This window comes from Maniola hyperantus, chromosome Z (assembly GCF_902806685.2).
Source record: "Maniola hyperantus chromosome Z, iAphHyp1.2, whole genome shotgun sequence".
Taxonomy (NCBI): domain Eukaryota; kingdom Metazoa; phylum Arthropoda; class Insecta; order Lepidoptera; family Nymphalidae; genus Maniola; species Maniola hyperantus.
Window position 1 is genome coordinate 3,559,855 of NC_048564.1, and position 17,057 is coordinate 3,576,911.

The 17,057-nt window shown below is 38.2% G+C and overlaps 1 protein-coding gene across 3 annotated transcripts in view; it reads left to right on the forward strand.

Moving 5' to 3' along the window:
• The window catches only part of Ets65A (DNA-binding protein D-ETS-3), a 90,212-nt gene extending 73,277 nt beyond the window's left edge, over positions 1 to 16,935 (forward strand). For 2 of the 3 annotated variants that reach the window (XM_034983345.2, XM_034983347.2), the window contains 3 exons: positions 3,830 to 4,019; positions 4,438 to 4,646; positions 8,984 to 16,935. In XM_034983345.2, coding sequence (XP_034839236.1) covers positions 3,830 to 4,019; positions 4,438 to 4,646; positions 8,984 to 9,108 — 524 coding nt within the window. In that variant the 3' untranslated portion in view covers positions 9,109 to 16,935. The remainder of the gene's footprint in view (positions 1 to 3,829; positions 4,020 to 4,437; positions 4,647 to 8,983) is intronic. The other variant, XM_069508932.1, reaches the window with a different exon arrangement.
• Positions 16,936 to 17,057: the final 122 nt, after the last annotated feature.

A 17,057-nucleotide genomic window follows, 5' to 3' on the forward strand; every position in this document is an offset into this window, starting at 1 on the left:
CCCCCCGCACACCCGCATAGCCCCCGCGCTAACCTGGTGCAGGCGAGCGCGAGTGATGACCTGTCGTGGACTAAATTTAATTTTAAAAACACTGATATATATACGTATATATACAAGCACGTTGGAAGACATGCAAATTAATTTACTTTTAGTTATTTTTTGCCCAATTTGAAATTGTTTTTTTTTAGCCAATTTGAATAGAGAGAGCCAGCGCGTGCCATACCTTCCTTATTTTCACTCAGGCACGCAGGTTTCCTCACGATGTTTTCCTTCATCGTTAAAACAAGTGATATTTAATTACTTAAAACGCACATAACTCCGAAAAGTTAAAGGTGCCTGAGATCGAACCCTCGACCTCCGATTAGAAGGTGGACGTCCTAACCATTAGGCAAGCATTAGGCTATTACAGCTTCGGCTACGGAACCCTAAAATTGATAAACTGACATATCAAAGTACAGAGCAATTTGCTGCGTTCGGCCTAGAAACTTGAGCCTTTGTTTATCCTACTAATATTATAAATATGAAAGTGTGGATGTTTGGACGTTTGGATGTTTGTTACTCAATCACGCAAAAACGGCTGAACAGATTTGGATGAAACGAACGAATTTGGAATGGAGATAGATTACACCCTGGATTAACACATAGGATACTTTTTATACCGGAAAATCAAAGAGTTCCCGCGGGATTTTGAAAATTATAAATCCACGGGGACAAAGTCGCGGGAATCAGCTAGTAATTATTTATAAATTCCAAACATGGAACAGTAAATTAAAATAAATTACCTAGCCCAATGTTACACCTTTAAATCATAGCATATAATTACGTAACATTACGAAATGGCGCGTGCCCGCGTGCCGTTTGCAAGACAGTCACGGCACGTGGCACGTGGCCCGGTCGTAATTACGCGTATACTACTTTCAGTTCACACGCCTAACTCACCTGTGGGCTGTGACCCACTACTGTACCTATCGACTGTGAACTGGTGAACTGGCAACATGTCCTATCGCCGTGCCGCCAAGCGATTTAGCGTTCCGGTACGATGCCGTGTAAAAACCAAAGGGGTATGGGTTTAATAGAAACTGCCATACCCCTTCCAGGTCAGCCCGCATCCTTGTTCTCATCATCACTTACCACCAGGCAGTGGCGTGCACAGGGTTTAAAGCCAGGGTAGGCATTAGTTAGGTAGGAACCTGTTTACTGGCAGGTCATAATGAAAAATATGCATTGAGCTTACAACTGGGGTAAGCAGTGCATTTATGCCTCTATGACCTGCACGCTACTGCCACCAGGTGAGATTGCAGTCAAGGGCTAACTTGTATCTGAATAAATAAAAATCTCTTGATGATTTTACTTTATACCATTTAGTACCTACTCCACAGTGTCACAGTTCACGACAGTTAGGTAGGTATCTATTTTGGAACAAAAATTTGATAAAGTACACAACACAAGTGAAGATTCAGCTACACTGGCAGGCTATAAACCACTATTTAGCTAAACGAAATAAGTTTTTAAAAAAAGTTGTGGTACAGTTCTTGCAATTCACGAAGGCGAGTGGACTTTACTTGTGGTTACGTCGGATATACGGGCATTGCGTAAGTGTGCGTGCATGTCGGACCAATTAGTCGCGAGCAAGCGCTCACAAACGCACACATTCAGTGTACGTTACTTATACCGATACAACTTAAACACAAGCATGAGCCACTCGCCTTCGTGAATTGCAAGAACTGTAAATTAATGTCGTCAAACTATAAAATAAGCTTATTATCATTGGGACACTTAACATTTACGAAATTCACAAAGTGTAATTATAATTTACAGCTGGGTAGATTACGCTTCTAGGGTTTAATAGTTGCAGTGATCGGCGATTAATCAAGAGTCGTAAAACCGATGAGGCATAACAGACAATGCCCCAAGCATCCCAACAGGGTGAGACAGGCGCAACGTTATGACTCCAACATAATCGATTGCGGATAAATCACGAGATGCCACGCTTGTAACGTGTGCGCTGGCCTTTTTACAAGTAGGGTCGCCAAAAACATGGGAAATATAAGTCCCCCAAAATTGCTATTGCGCTGGCTGGAACCATGTCTCATTAACATCGAAATGACGTCATTTTGACTAATAATGACAAATAAAAATATAACATCAGCTCGAAACTTCAGTCTAGTGCTGACGACACTAAAATGGCGGCCACGCGCAATAGCAATTTGCGGGACTTACACCACGATAACTTTTCAAAAGATTATTTCATGACTACCCAACAAAAAGAGTGTAATGTTTACAGGGTTCATGTATGTGAGTTTTTTCATTCCACCACTAGCTGATGCCCGCGACTACGTCTGCGTGGATTTAGGTTTTTTTTAAAATCCCGTGGGAACTCGTTGATATTCCGGGTTAAAAAATAGCATATGTTGCTCTCCTTCCTTTCGATTAGCTTTATGCCAAAAATCAAGTCAAATAGTTGCTTAGTTAGTCCGTGAAGGACAAACAAACAAACACACTTTCGCATTTATATTATTAAGTTTAGATAATTTCTAAATGCCTGAACTGATTACAATGTTTTGGGGTATCGTTAGAAGTCTTACATCATACCGAGTGACACTGGCTCTAGTACTAAAAATTATAATATCTATAATATTATGTCTGTGCTTTGCCACATTTCCGTAAAAATATCTACTTACTTACATGTATAATTACACGGGTTCGAAGATTTTAATTTAAATATCGTGTAACTTTGAAACTATAATTTTAACGGAAATCTGGAAAACCACAGACAAAATTTCATAGAGTTTGATTGGTTAAAATACAAATGAGGACCAACCTACGTTTGTTTGGAGTACACTACGACCAAACCAAAATTGTAACTTGTCGTGCTAACGGTACTTGGTTACAGACGGGCGCATTCGACTCAAGTCGTGCGTGTTCGTAACACAGCCGCCCAATATCACAACATGTGGGAACGACCCTGCCCATTATTCCTTACGCTACACCCCTCACACATAGATGGATAGGCGTCGAATTATTTCTACTTCCATGGCTCCGCTCTTGGACATCTTATTTTTTAAGACTGCCACATTGAAATAAATGTACTGAAGGACTACTGCGCATAAAATCGTACGTCGATCTTAATCGTAAATCGTAAAGTTTTAATTAGTACTAGCTGCCCTGGCGAACTGCGTTCCGCCTAACAGTCGATTCAAATTTTTTAAATTTTTCTCTCCGTAAGAACCATCCTCTTCAAGGAATATTATAAAAAAGAATTAGCGAAATCGGCTCTCGAGATTTGCGATGCAACACATATGGTGATTAATTTTTATATTATAGAGAAGATGACACTGACCCTGGCCCATATTTTGTCCTAAAGTAGTAACATGTAGGTAAAAGGTATTTTTGAGATTCGATTCGATGAGCATCCTTGATCCTATAATATATAGTTGAAACTCGATTAACCGGATTAGTTGTTGTCCGGATTATCGAATGTATGAAGAAAAGCGGGTTTTGTGCATATTATGTAGATCAACTATAATAGTATTTTCAATTTTCAAAGTAAGATAACTATACCAAGTGGGATATCATATGAAAGGGCTTTTCCTGTACATTCTAAAACAGATTTTTATTTATTTTTATGCACAATAGTTTTTGATTTATCGTACAAAATGGCGGAAAAAATACCCGAGTATGGAACCCTTGGTGCGCGAGTCTGACTCGCACTTGGCCAAACAATTTTCGGTTGGTAGTCCGGATAGTCGCGAATCCGTATAACTGAGAGCCGGATAATCGAGTTTCTACTGTACCTACTATTATACAGACATTAAACCCTATCTTCCAGGTTCAGGACAGATACAACTGTGGCAGTTCCTTCTAGAGTTGCTGAGTGACTCCAGTAATGCTGGTTGCATTACCTGGGAGGGCACCAACGGCGAGTTCAAGCTTACAGACCCTGACGAGGTTGCTCGGCGTTGGGGCGAAAGGAAGTCCAAGCCAAATATGAATTATGACAAACTCAGCAGAGCTTTGAGGTAACATTGGTCAAATGCTGAGTTTTACACCGCATTGCGAAATATGGGTACCCATTTTGCTTTGCGAAGCCGTGGCGAAAAAATTATTACCTGTTTGTGAATTTTTAGATCCATTTCACGCAAGGAGTATTATACTTGGAATTATTAAAGTTGTGGTGTATATTTAAGAGTATTTTTTCTCAACTAAATGCTGCATATAATCTAATGCAGTTCTTAGAGATGCCAAGTATTATTCCTTGCGTTATGTGTGTTCTACAATTCTGTTTTTTTATTTTATTTCTTTGGTACAGACTACAGCTTTCATAAAATACCGACTAAAAGGAATGGGACTTAAAGTTTTAACATACAAAACTATAGAGTTGGAAGTATTGAAATAGGTATTAGTAAATTGGTATTTAATTATTATTTATTGGCACAGATACTACTACGACAAAAATATAATGACGAAGGTGCATGGAAAAAGATACGCGTACAAATTCGACTTTCAAGGGCTAGCTGCTGCCACGCAGCCTGCCGCCAGCGATCCCGCATATAAATATCAGAGCGACCTCTTCATGAGCTCATATCACCATTCGGCCAAGCTCTCATCTTTCATGGCCCCACATGCAGCTATGCCAACGTCTACAGGTAATAATCTTCATTTTATTATTTACTATACTCTTTGGTTTTCCTTAGCTAACTTGAAAGATAAACAAATCACAGAAACCTTCTCGGTAAAACTGGTAAGGGACGTGATTTTTCCGGCGCTCTAGAAATTTTGGTAACAACAGAACTGATTTTGTTTGCGGTACAGTTCTTGCAATTCACGAAGGCGAGTGGACTTTACTTGTGGTGACGTCGGCAGTGGCGTGCACAGGATTTCAAGCCAGGGTATGCATTTAGGTATGAACTTATTTTCCGGCAGGTTTTAATGAAAAATAAGCATTGATTTATTACAACGAGGGTAAGCAGTGCGTTTATGTCTCTATCAGCTGCACGCCACTGCGTGCAGGTCATAGAGACATAAAAGCACTGCTTACCCAAGTTGAAATAGATCAATGATCATTTTTCATCATGACTGCCTATAAATAGGTAACCTAACTGACTAATGCCTACCCTATCTCAGAATCCTATGCACGCCACTGAAAGTGGGATATATGGGCATTGCGTAAGTGTGCGTGCATGTCGGACCAATCAGTCGCGAGCAAGCGCTCGCAAACGCACACATTCAGTGTACGTTATTTATACCGATACGACAAACACAATGTGTTTGTCGTATCGGTATAAATAATAACACAAGCATGAGCGAGTTCGCCTTCGGGAATAATTGCAAGAACTGTAACAGAAGAGCTGCGTACTTGTAGTGCGCCTCTTAACGTATTTCAGCGAGAAGCCACCTGTTTACCTTTTAAGTTGGTTAAGGAAAAATGAATAATATCGAACTGCTTACATTGATGCGAAGGTTGTGTAACATTTTATTAGTATTTATTCTGCTGCTGTTCAACTGGTTAGCCATCATTCCTTAGCTTTGAATTTCTTTCGCATTGTAGAATAATACCTACTACGGTACCTATCATCGAAATGAGAGCAAGTCTAAATAATTAATAAACACGACTGCCATGCCAAGAAACAAACAAAAAAAATAATTGAAAATATTAATTTTTTTTCGAAAAATCTGTTCAGGCATTTAAAAGTAATGGTTGTATAAAGAAACTCACATACCTATACATACTGCATCCTTAAAACATTGCACGCCTTATTTTTGGCAGTCATGCAATAATAATTATTATTGATCGGTTAGGCACTAAATGACGCCATAAAACAATAGTAAAAAAGTAGGTATAGATCGCCGTGCCGGTTAGTATTATTGTAAAAACAGCACAAAATGTTACCTAAACAATTAAGGCATGCAGACTATTTGCTGAGTATAATTTAGGTCGGTTTGGTAACTATACACCTACAATACAATACAATTATTGTTTATTTGCATAATGTGTGTAGGTAGTATTAAATATAAAACCACTTTGATATAGGTACTTAATTAGACTTTTATTTAACTGTTCGCACAATTATTCATTATACAAATCGAGAACAATCGACTATTCCATCCTCTTAAGCGTTACCAGAGAGTCTAGTGTCTACCCGAACCATAGACTCTTGGACAAAGTCATAGGGACACAGACTATTTAACCAATCCCACCTATCAATAGGTATAAGTCCCGCAAATTGCTAATGCGCGTGGCCGCCATTTTAGTGACGTCAGCACTAGACTGAAGTTTCGAGCTGATGGTATATTTTTTTTCGGCTGACGTCAAAATGACGTCATTTCTATTTTAAATGAGAAATGGTTCCAGCGTAATAGCAATTTGCGGGACTTATACATAAGATGTTAAATCTTAGAAACAGAGTCAAGAACATAAGCCATAATGGCGTACAAATATTATAGAAACTAGGTGACGCAAATCGATTCTGAATCGCGTTCAAGATATACTTAAGTACGCGACAGGTCGAGATAGCGATCGGGGTGAGAACGCCCCGCACACCCGCACATCCCCACGCTAACCCGGTGTGGTATAGGGCGGGCTACGTGCGGATGTGCGGAGTGTCCGCCGGCTTCATACTCGTACATGGATTGCCATCTTGACCTGTTGCGTACTATATTGCCACAAAAAGTCGCCGTGGGCGATGTCTCCATTGTGTAGAATTTCCACCCGAGTAAAACCGGGGTATAGTTCGTACAACCGATAGACGTTGGGGTCCCAAGGTGCTAGAATGGCGACCTCGCACCGGAAGACGCAGCGTTGGAAGACCCCCCACTAGGTGGACGGAAGACATCAGACGAGTCGCAGGGAGCCGCTGGATCCAGGCGGCGCAATACCGTGGCGTGTGTCCCTACTAGAGACCTATGTCCAGCAGTGGACGTCTATTGGTTGATGATGATGACGATGATGAAAGCCGGGGTGGGTCAGCTAGTAGTACATATTAGCTAATATCATGCACCCTTCACGCGCAGAGCAAAGTGTAATCTGCATCCACTTTCTGATCAAACATTTACTCAGTACTCGAGGTGGGATGTCACCGGCAAGGCTCGCTCACGCTCTTGACTTAATGGAATAAACATTCATTCTCGCAAACTGCCTGTTCGATAAAGCCTGTTATAAGCTAGAGGATGCCCGCCACTTCGTCCGCGTGGACTTTTTTAAAAATCCCGTGGTAACTCTTTCAATTTCGGGATGCAAGCTACCTTTGTACTAAATTTCATATAAATCGGATAAACAGCCTTTAAGAATCCCGTGGGAACTCTTTGATTTTCCGGGATAAAAAGTAAAAAAACACCCTATGTCAAATGTTAAATTGTTTTAGATTTCCATACTCCTAATCTTATTTATTTACGCCCAAAGTTGTCATAAATTTAGTGAAATAGGAAATAGGAATATTTCGAGGCTCGTAACTTTAAAAAAAAATATTTTTTCAATGTTTTATATATCAATAAACCTAGATAATAGCAAGACAAACCGAGGCAATACTTAGTTTTTGAGCGTACAATATCAAAATAATCTAGTAATTACCCTCCTACGTTGCTATGAAGAAAGCACCGAACTGCGCCCTCTTAATCTAGGTAAGTATACAGTCTTGAAAATTATTCAAGACTGATGGTTAAACCTTGTTAAACCAAAATTAACATAACAATGGTTACCGTGGTTACACCATTCCACCTACATCAATAGGTTACACCATACTTAGTTGAACGCAGCAGAATTTTAATCGAACTAATAATTCAATTCATTAGGAAATTGAATCGATGGAAACTATGAATTAGTGAATAAAAATGCATTTGCGAATGTTATTCAATAAATATAAAAAATATTAAACTATACATCGAATAACAAGTCTAGAAATTATTCTAGACTTGTTATTCGATGATGAATATTGAAGAAGTAGGTGCAGGTAGGTACCTATTGATAAGATTTTTATAAAACTTGGAATTTGGTGTTTGTATTGGAAAACTTCAGATTCTTGCCGGCTTTTCCCAATAGAATCTGCGTTTCGTAGTCTTGATGCTATAAGAGTCTTGTTGTCTTGAGCCACAATTTAGCCTACCGGTTATACCTTCTGCAGACCTGTGTTATTTCAGTTTTGAAGAATTATGGTTTTTGTAAGGTTGTCTCGTAATACAATCTAATTACAAGTAAATTATTCATTATTTCTTTACCAATCGGTAATCCAAATAACCATGGACTGTATAGAAATATTATAGTTTACAGCTAGAGTGTTCTAGTGAATCCATAAATTTGAATTTAAATGTATCAAAATCCGGTGCGGAATTAATTCCGCGTTGCGTGCGCGGGTGATTTTGCTAGAAAAAAACATACGGAAATTTACCGTGGGAACCTAATTGTAAAAGCAATTAATTCTTGTAAGTAATCCTAATGGATTACTTACAAGAATTGCATTTTTTGTGCTCTAAAACTGATCACATCTAGTAGAAATCTAGATATTGCATTTTCAAAATTATTAATTCACTAGATGATGCCTACGACTTCGTCCGCGTGGATTTAGGTTTTTTAAAAATCCCATGGGAACTCTGATTTTCCCTGATAAAAAGTAGCCTATGTTTTTTTACTCTGTACCAAATTTCATCAAAATCGATTTGACTGTTGGGCCGTGAAAAGCTAGCAGACAGACGGAGACACACGGACAAACAAACTTTCGCATTTATAATATTAGTATGGATTGCACATTTTGTTATACAAAGTCATAGTGGCTTAGTTTAAAGCACCTTAATAAGAAAGGTGGTCTCAAAACAACAGTTCTGTTTGGCAATTTTGTTTAGTATTATAAGTACTGAAATGATATCCAAATTACTCTCAAGTCGCGCCTGAAGAAGTTTGAATTCAATAATATAATATTAGGTGCTGATATTCTTCTCGGTTTATTTACGATTTATTTATATTAACTTAGGTTAGCAAACCACTTTGTTACAGCATCAATATTCCCGTCACCATCATGGAGTAATTGGGGAGGGGGTGGGGGTAACCTCTACTCCCCCCATTCCATGGCTCCTCCCCACGTGACATCACACTTGGGCTCCTACCCGCACTACGCATGACCGGCCTACTGAGCGCCGGAACATCCACAATACAATATTGTCGGAGAAGTTGAACTCGGCAACGCGGCGGACGTATCAAGAACACGATATTACGATGTTATTACTTACCCAGTCATAATATGATTACTGGGTCGCGAGTTATAGCTGCGTATCCTCTTTGTTCGCAACTGTGATCCATGCATCTGCAGTTGATTGTTCTAACAGTGAATACACGCACCGATCTGATGCAAGTTTCTTCTCAAAAACACGGCCACTGTTAGAACAGCATCTGATGTAGATGCGCGTAGCAGAGTTGGTATCCAAACAGTGACTAGCAGCTTTACAGAACGTTCCCACTTGTCCGTTGTCGGGCCTGGATTTTAATGGGATGTTGCAATGGCACAACATTTTATATGATTTCTTGTCGGCGCTGACACAAAATCGGCTTCAGACAAATGTGAACAGCTTCATTTAAAATGTTCTGCCAGCTGCCGGACATCCGATTAAAATCCAGGCCCGACAACCAAGTGGGAACGGGCTTATAGGCATTCTAATCATTATAATATTAAGGTGTATTTACACATTCGCGAAAGGGAGTTCGCTGAGAAGGGACGCCAATTACCTTTTCACACATTCGGCTCCAGTTTCGTCTTGCAACCCCGCATGTGGCGAGGTTATGCATGACATGTCGGTGACATTAACGGCGAATATGTAAATGCAGGTTAATCAATCTCAAATCTTCTTGAGCTCTGGCGAGCGCAGTACCTCAAGGCTACAGCACACACCGCAAAGCAGTCTAAAAATTAGGTTTCTGCGCAAGTTTATCATGTTACTACGCAATACGGTAGTAACTAGCGATGGGTATGATTGCTAATTTTAAATAATTTTTCATTGGGGAAATCATTATTATTCTTCAGTGATTTCGCAAGAAATTTTTCACGGAAGGTGAATTTCAATTTCCACACTTACAATCGTTTGCTCTATTAATCTAACTAGAAATTATGATCAAGATCAAATAACGCTAATATTTCAGAGGGAAAGTGATTTTTCGCACTTAAGATTGTAATTAGGCGAAAATTCGTTATTAATTCTATTAGATACTAGCTTATGCTCGTGACTTCGTTCGCGTGGACTACACAAACTTCAAACCCCTATTTCACCCCCTCAGCGGTAGAATTTTCAAAAATTCTTTCTTAGCGGATGCCTACGTCATAGCTATCTGCATGCCAAATTTCAGCCCGATCCGTCCAGTAGTTTGAGCTGTCCGTCAGTCAGTCATCTTTTTTCTTTTATATATTTAGATTTTCCCCTTTCTAGCACGCAGGAATACGAGTGTTTTCGCTCGCACACTTTTTAGCTCGGGTTGATGACCGTGCGCGCGCGAAATTTAAATTACAAAGCGGGATTAAATGTATTAATTTTTAAACTTTGTATCATTTTGCTTCTTAAGTATAGACATGCTACCATAAGGAAGCTAGCGAGTGTTAGATATTATAAAAAGTGGTCCATCTCTAACAGTGGCTTACGTTTATGGGCTCCCCAGAGCACAAGTTTTGCGATGATTATACCTACCTACTTGACTATGCACGAAATGCGTTTCATGACCCCTACTTGAGACCCCCTTTAACGAACTGTTAAGAGCGGCCATACATGGATAGCTTGAGCAGTTGATCGTTAAATAACTTACATGGATCGCTCGAAAAGTTGTTGTCAACTGATGAGTCCACTGCTCGAAGCGATCGCGATTGCAGTCAGACCAGACCAGCAGACCAGCTATTATGGTTATAAAAGGAAGACAGTTTGCTATGTAGTTGCAGTTTGAAAGTTGCAGACTATTTCAAGCTGCCCATATATGGCTGCTCTAAGTTTGATTCTACAAATTGCAAACGAAAGAGTTTTCGTCCAACTCTAGTAATGGCATTCGGACCACTCGGTCCGAGAGAGTCCATACTCTTGACTGCATGTCTGCTGTATTGTGGCGTCTTAGAGACAGGCACCCGAAGTGAACTAGCAGTACGCTGCGTTTTGGGCATTTACAGTGAAGCCACACGATACGATGCGTCGGCGGTGCGACGCCTGAGCGGTGCCGCTGCGTCAACCTACACATGCCACACGATGCGTTACGACGTCGCGCGGCACCGCACCGCACGCGCTGTTGTTTGAGGAGGTATTGGGTGCCACATGGACACTGTGTTACTCTCCGCCTGGTCTCTCTGGTCCCAAGTCCGTGGTGCGTGCGGCGCCACACGACGCCGACATCAAAACGCAACGTATAGTGATTCTAGAGGCACCGCTCGCCGCATCGCCAACTCAACGCATTGTGTGGCTACTCTTTAGTAGGCGCCCGAAACGCAAAGCACTAGGCGCCCGACTCGGGCTTATGTTAAAACTTAAAACGGCTAGTTCTTTAGCTAGGTGTCTAACAAAAGCTGATAGTGCATTTTTAGAAAGCTGCAAAACTGGAAATTGTCTCTTGTTGTTTTTAAAACGTCTCCTCACCGCTGGTTTTGATACTAGCGAAATAAAATTCTGCATTATTTATTATTAAGTAGCCCGAGTCTATCAGTACAACAGTTTTGAATGTGAAATCGAATTACGAGTAATACAGCGAATAGAAATTTTTCGTAAAAAAATATAATATTATATTGATATTAGAGTCCAATTTAAAATCCTAAAGTGGATCCACACCTGCGCACTCGCACAAACCGTGCACATAATGCAAGAGCATTGAGAGCCTTGGTTTTACATCAACTATCCATAATGTAACTTTAGCTTTACTTTTCTTTAATCGCATTGTATCAAAACGATAGATTTGGAACGATAATAATATGCAGTCTGGGTCCCGCTTGTAGTACCGTGAAACGTGACAGTTTTGTAAAGCCCGCTCGTTCGCGTGTGAATCTGGGCGCGGAACAACAGTGAGAATGGTTATTTGTTTGTTGGCGGTCGAGACTGTTGCTGCATTCGCACGTGAGTGAAGAGTGGACATAACAAGAAGATGTATAGGTATCTATTAAGTATTGACTCTTAAAATGCATTAAACGCATCGTTACGTCACTCCTGATATGCCTAGTTGCCAACGAGCCACGATAGTCTGGTTTCTAATTCGGTGGAATTTTGACAGATGTTATTGTATACATCGAGTGGGTTATTTGTATGAAAAGCAGGGCACAAAATAAAATAAAAAAGCGTTAATTAATATTAAGGCTATCTTTAAAAGTACAAATTAATAACAGTAATAGAAAACAATAGAAGCACATTCAAACAGTGAAATTCGTGGCATGATAACAAGTTGATATTTTATCGTGATATATATATCGCGGTCTATTAATTAACTATTTAATACAAACTTACTCCTTTATTTTAATTTTTATCATTCATATTATCGTTTCTATTTAAAATTTTATTTGAATAATTTGTTATCCTTTTTTGTGAAAATTTTATTATCACTGATAAAATTAAGAAACGTCAGAATTTCACGGATTTAGAAAACAGACTATAGGGCACCCACCATTTATTTTTTAAATTATATATACTGTTCTAATACCTTAAGATAATATAGTTATACCTTTTAAACACAGATCACGTGATGTAACCTGTGCAGTAAAGAAGACTCAGATATCTACCAAATCTAGGTAAAAAATCACGTCATATTGTACTAACTTCTTTTAATATTAATTTAAATTCTGTTATTAAGTTGAACATAAAATGCAGTATCACATTAAGGTTTCAAATTTTTTTACAAAACGAGATAATCGTCAATAGCATTTAGGGCTTCATGAAAAAGGGCTATAGACAAATAATGTGCAGTTTTAGGCAGGATAAAAATGTGAATTATAAACCAAAAATGGCTGCTACGCTTTGGAGCCCGTTCTGTTCTATCTATTGCAGAATAATGAGAACTGACATTTTTGCGTATGTTTGTACGCCCTTTTGTTATGAAGCCCTTAATATATTTCTAAGAAGACCTACGTAATATAATTGTGACACGAGACTAGTCTTTTATCAAAAGAATGTAAATAATAGTCATTAATTAAGTAGAATGTATTATTTACTTAGGATATCAAATACCTATTGAAATTTTATTCATTGTACAATGTAATCAAAATAATATTTAAAAAAACTATATGATAAGAACTCTTTTAAAAAGTCATATAAATAGCTAGGGTCTATTTTTTTTCTTATTATAAAGTAGGAAACAATAAAAATATAAAAAAATTGTTTGTAATATTATATTCATTACAGTGAATTCAAGTACCTATTTTTTAAATGACTTCAAAAAAGAGGAGATCAGACGTAATTTTTTTGGCAGTCATGGTACTCTATTCGAAACTGGCTCAAATCTGAACCGATTTCGGTACCTATTAGTTTTAGTAAATTTAGCAAAGATCGCAAAAATGGAGCTGGTGAATAAAACTCTTCAACTGATAACGGCAAATCACATGCGTTCAGTGAATACTTTTCCACCACAAAATACTTTTCATAATACAAATAAAATTTAAAAAACCTTTTAAAAACCAAGTCTTATTTTCTGAACCGACTACTATGTCGTGTTGATATCATAAATTATTATTATTATTATTATTATATCAACTCCTCAAATGACTAAAGCCTCAGAAAACGTGATGAATATTTCAGTATTATTTGTATAGAAATTTAAATAAGTTGTAGTAAATGTAAGACGATGCGGTTTTAAATTCTGTGAAATATAAAACAAGACTGCAAATAAAATTAATTTGTAATTTAGTTTGAGAGTTATTTGCACAATTTAATAAGATAAATGTAGAATCCTGCGCATTCTTTGAAGCATTATAAGTACAAGTTTTAAACACTTATTAACAAAAATCGCATTTATGCTTCAACTTCAAGCATCATCTCAGAATGCGCAACCAAAGGGACTACGAAGCAGAAACGTCAGCCGGGCACCGAGCTACGTGACTACTACAGTCGCGTAGGAGTGCATTGTACACGTACAGATTCGTATTAGACGCTCCCGCTTCGCGTCCCACATCCCGCGTTTATGACGCGCAGGTGTAGCCGTAGCTTAAGAGCAGAATGTGAAAATTAATTTTGTTTTTGACAGTCTTATGACTGATAAGAAATATGTAAGAAATGCATAAACTGGCGATTATAAACAAACACCGCCCTGAGCGCGGTCCGCTGCGTTTAGCTTGCCCAAGTGTGTGTGAGCCTTAATGTCTGTAAATCTATTTTCCCCTTAGCTGACTTAAATAATAAATGTAAACAATAACATGTAAGCGACGCTCTTCGCTCGATATTTTAGAAGTTCTACGCATTTGTTTGGTTTTTAGGGTTCCGTATCCAAAGTGTGCCAAACGGAACCATACCTATTGGGTACTATCTAAACCACCGTTGTCTATCTTTGTCAGTCCGTCCGTCCATCTGTAACAGGGGTCTATAGCTTCGATCGTAATAGATAGCCTGTTGAGATTTTCGAAGAATACCTACGTCTTGTTACTATGGTTTCTATCACGGAAATTGAAATTTAAAAAATTTAGGTCCCAAGGAAGTCCCAAGAAGTGAAAAAACTGGTTGTAACGTATATACAAAATATTACAACTATAAAATGTCTAAATATAAAAATAATAGATCAGTGGCCCTACCGCGGTTGTTTGACAGCTACAATGTCACGATCGCAATCATCTCTGATTGGTTAATGCTCGCTCACTATTGGCCACAATGCATTGTTGCAACAAGAATCGCACAAATTCAGCCAATCAGAACCATTGAGATTGTAATAATGATTGATGCAGGTTTAAGACAATCGCCCTACAGGATCTAAGCAGCAACCTGCAGCAACAAATAAGTGTACACCTGAACCCCCACTCCGCAAATAATGAGCCAGCCAGGTGGATCAACAAATTGCTGAATCATCATTCATCCCCATTTTACTACCCGATTTCCCAACATAAACGTATGTAAGTCAGTCAGTCAGTCAGTCAGGACTTTGAATTGTATATTTATTAAAAAAAACATCCGCGAATAGCGCCTATATCACACTTTTTGAAGCGATTTGTTTACCATAAGACAGCTATGAGAAAAATAGATATCTAATATAAATATGTACTATCGAATACATAATGTTTGCGAGGGTTTGTATATACTTTGTAATTTGTAGTTGTTATTTTTAAAGTGCAATCTAACTATATTATTATCTATAAAAAATTTAGAAAATATAATTAGATAATGGAATTTCCTGTGCATAGTTTATAATTAAGTAAAATAATTTATCCTACCCTACTATTTATTACTATGATTACTATTTATTTTTGTTAGGTCATAATAACTGCGATTTTCATGAAAATAATATAATGGTGAGACTGAAACTTGAGATAAAATATTACCTACTCAAAAACATCTGTTATAATAATATTATACCTAATACAATGGATCCTAATTTTTTGGTCTTTATTCTGTTTTAAACTACTTAGGTATCACTCAGGGAGGCTTGAAAACTGTGATAATTTTAGATAAAGTGACTGATTGGACGTACCTACCTATTAAGATCGGCTTCGATGATTGCTTATAATCCACAGGAAGGCCGTATTTGCCGTAATTGTAACGTACATTTTCCAGTATTAAAAAATGTAAATGGCAGGCCTAGAGATCATAATACTTTTTCAAGTAAACTAACTTATCTAACGTAGACAGTATTCTTCCACCAGAGCCGCCATTTTGGTACCTACTTAAGTAACACTGGTACGTTGCCGTAACTATCATTTAGTATCGAAGGGCAAAGGACAACCACTACTTTCTATATCGAGAAATATTTGGTCTATTGTGACTTTATTTTTGACATAATATAATTTTTTAATATAATTTTTAGATGGAATCGGACTAAGCTGTAGATACGTGGTAGGTAGATAAAGCAGTTCACGCGGCAACTTAGCTAGCACTTCACGCTCTGATGATGCACTCGGGCGCAGCACTGGGCGAGGGAGAAGTACCTCTACACATGCTTGAGTACCTCAGTTGCTGACAAACCGTTGAAGATGGTTTGATAAGCAAAAAGTGGCTACTACAACAGCTTTATGCGCGCCTGCTCATTACAATTATGTGCGAAAATATATGAAATCTATAGGTGAATTAGCTATAAGGGTCCAATCCAATATCAACCTGCACCTTAGACGATTTGTCGGCGACTGAGATAGGAGATAGTAGATACCCGAACGTGTATTTCTCCGCTCAGAGACTCGCCTCAGCGTCACTCGCAGAGTACAGCGCCCGAGTGCCACATTGGAGCGTGAAATGCTAGCTTTTAGTGACACTGCTTTGTGGTTGTAGTTGTTACTTGCCACGGGCGATGCCTAACAACAAATTAAATAATTAAGATACTTATAAAATCCCAAAATACTTCAGCAGGTCCTCCCACTTATCAAACCACAGTGCTCACCACTCAGGGCAGTCGCCAAATTGCGGATTTGTAGTATTTTTAACTCATGTTACAAAAATAGTTATTTAATTCGTACCAATGGCAAATAAATTAGCCAATCACGTCTATTTAATTCGCATAATTTATATGTTTTTGAATTAGGTATTCAAAATAAAAATATTTTTGTAATTTTTTTCTTCCAATGAACCTATCTAATCATAATAATTAATTACCTACCACCCTAGTTACCAAATCAGTGATGTTAGATTTTATTTTAAAAGAAAAGTTTTTATTTAAACAATTAATAGAATATATTAATACCTATTTACACCAATGTTGTTTTACTTATTTTAGTTTGTTTATTTTATGCATGAGGAGGAAATATAAATCCATTTAGTCGTAGACCATTGTATAGATGTTATTGTATTTGAAGGAATAAACCATACGAAAAGATATTCATGTTTTTCATTGTACCCTTGGTATTTTTACTGTTGATCTATAACGTAATAATAGGTATATAAGTAGGTATACAGCTGCGATCAGGCAATCAGGTGATCAAGTTCCCGTGCAGCATCAG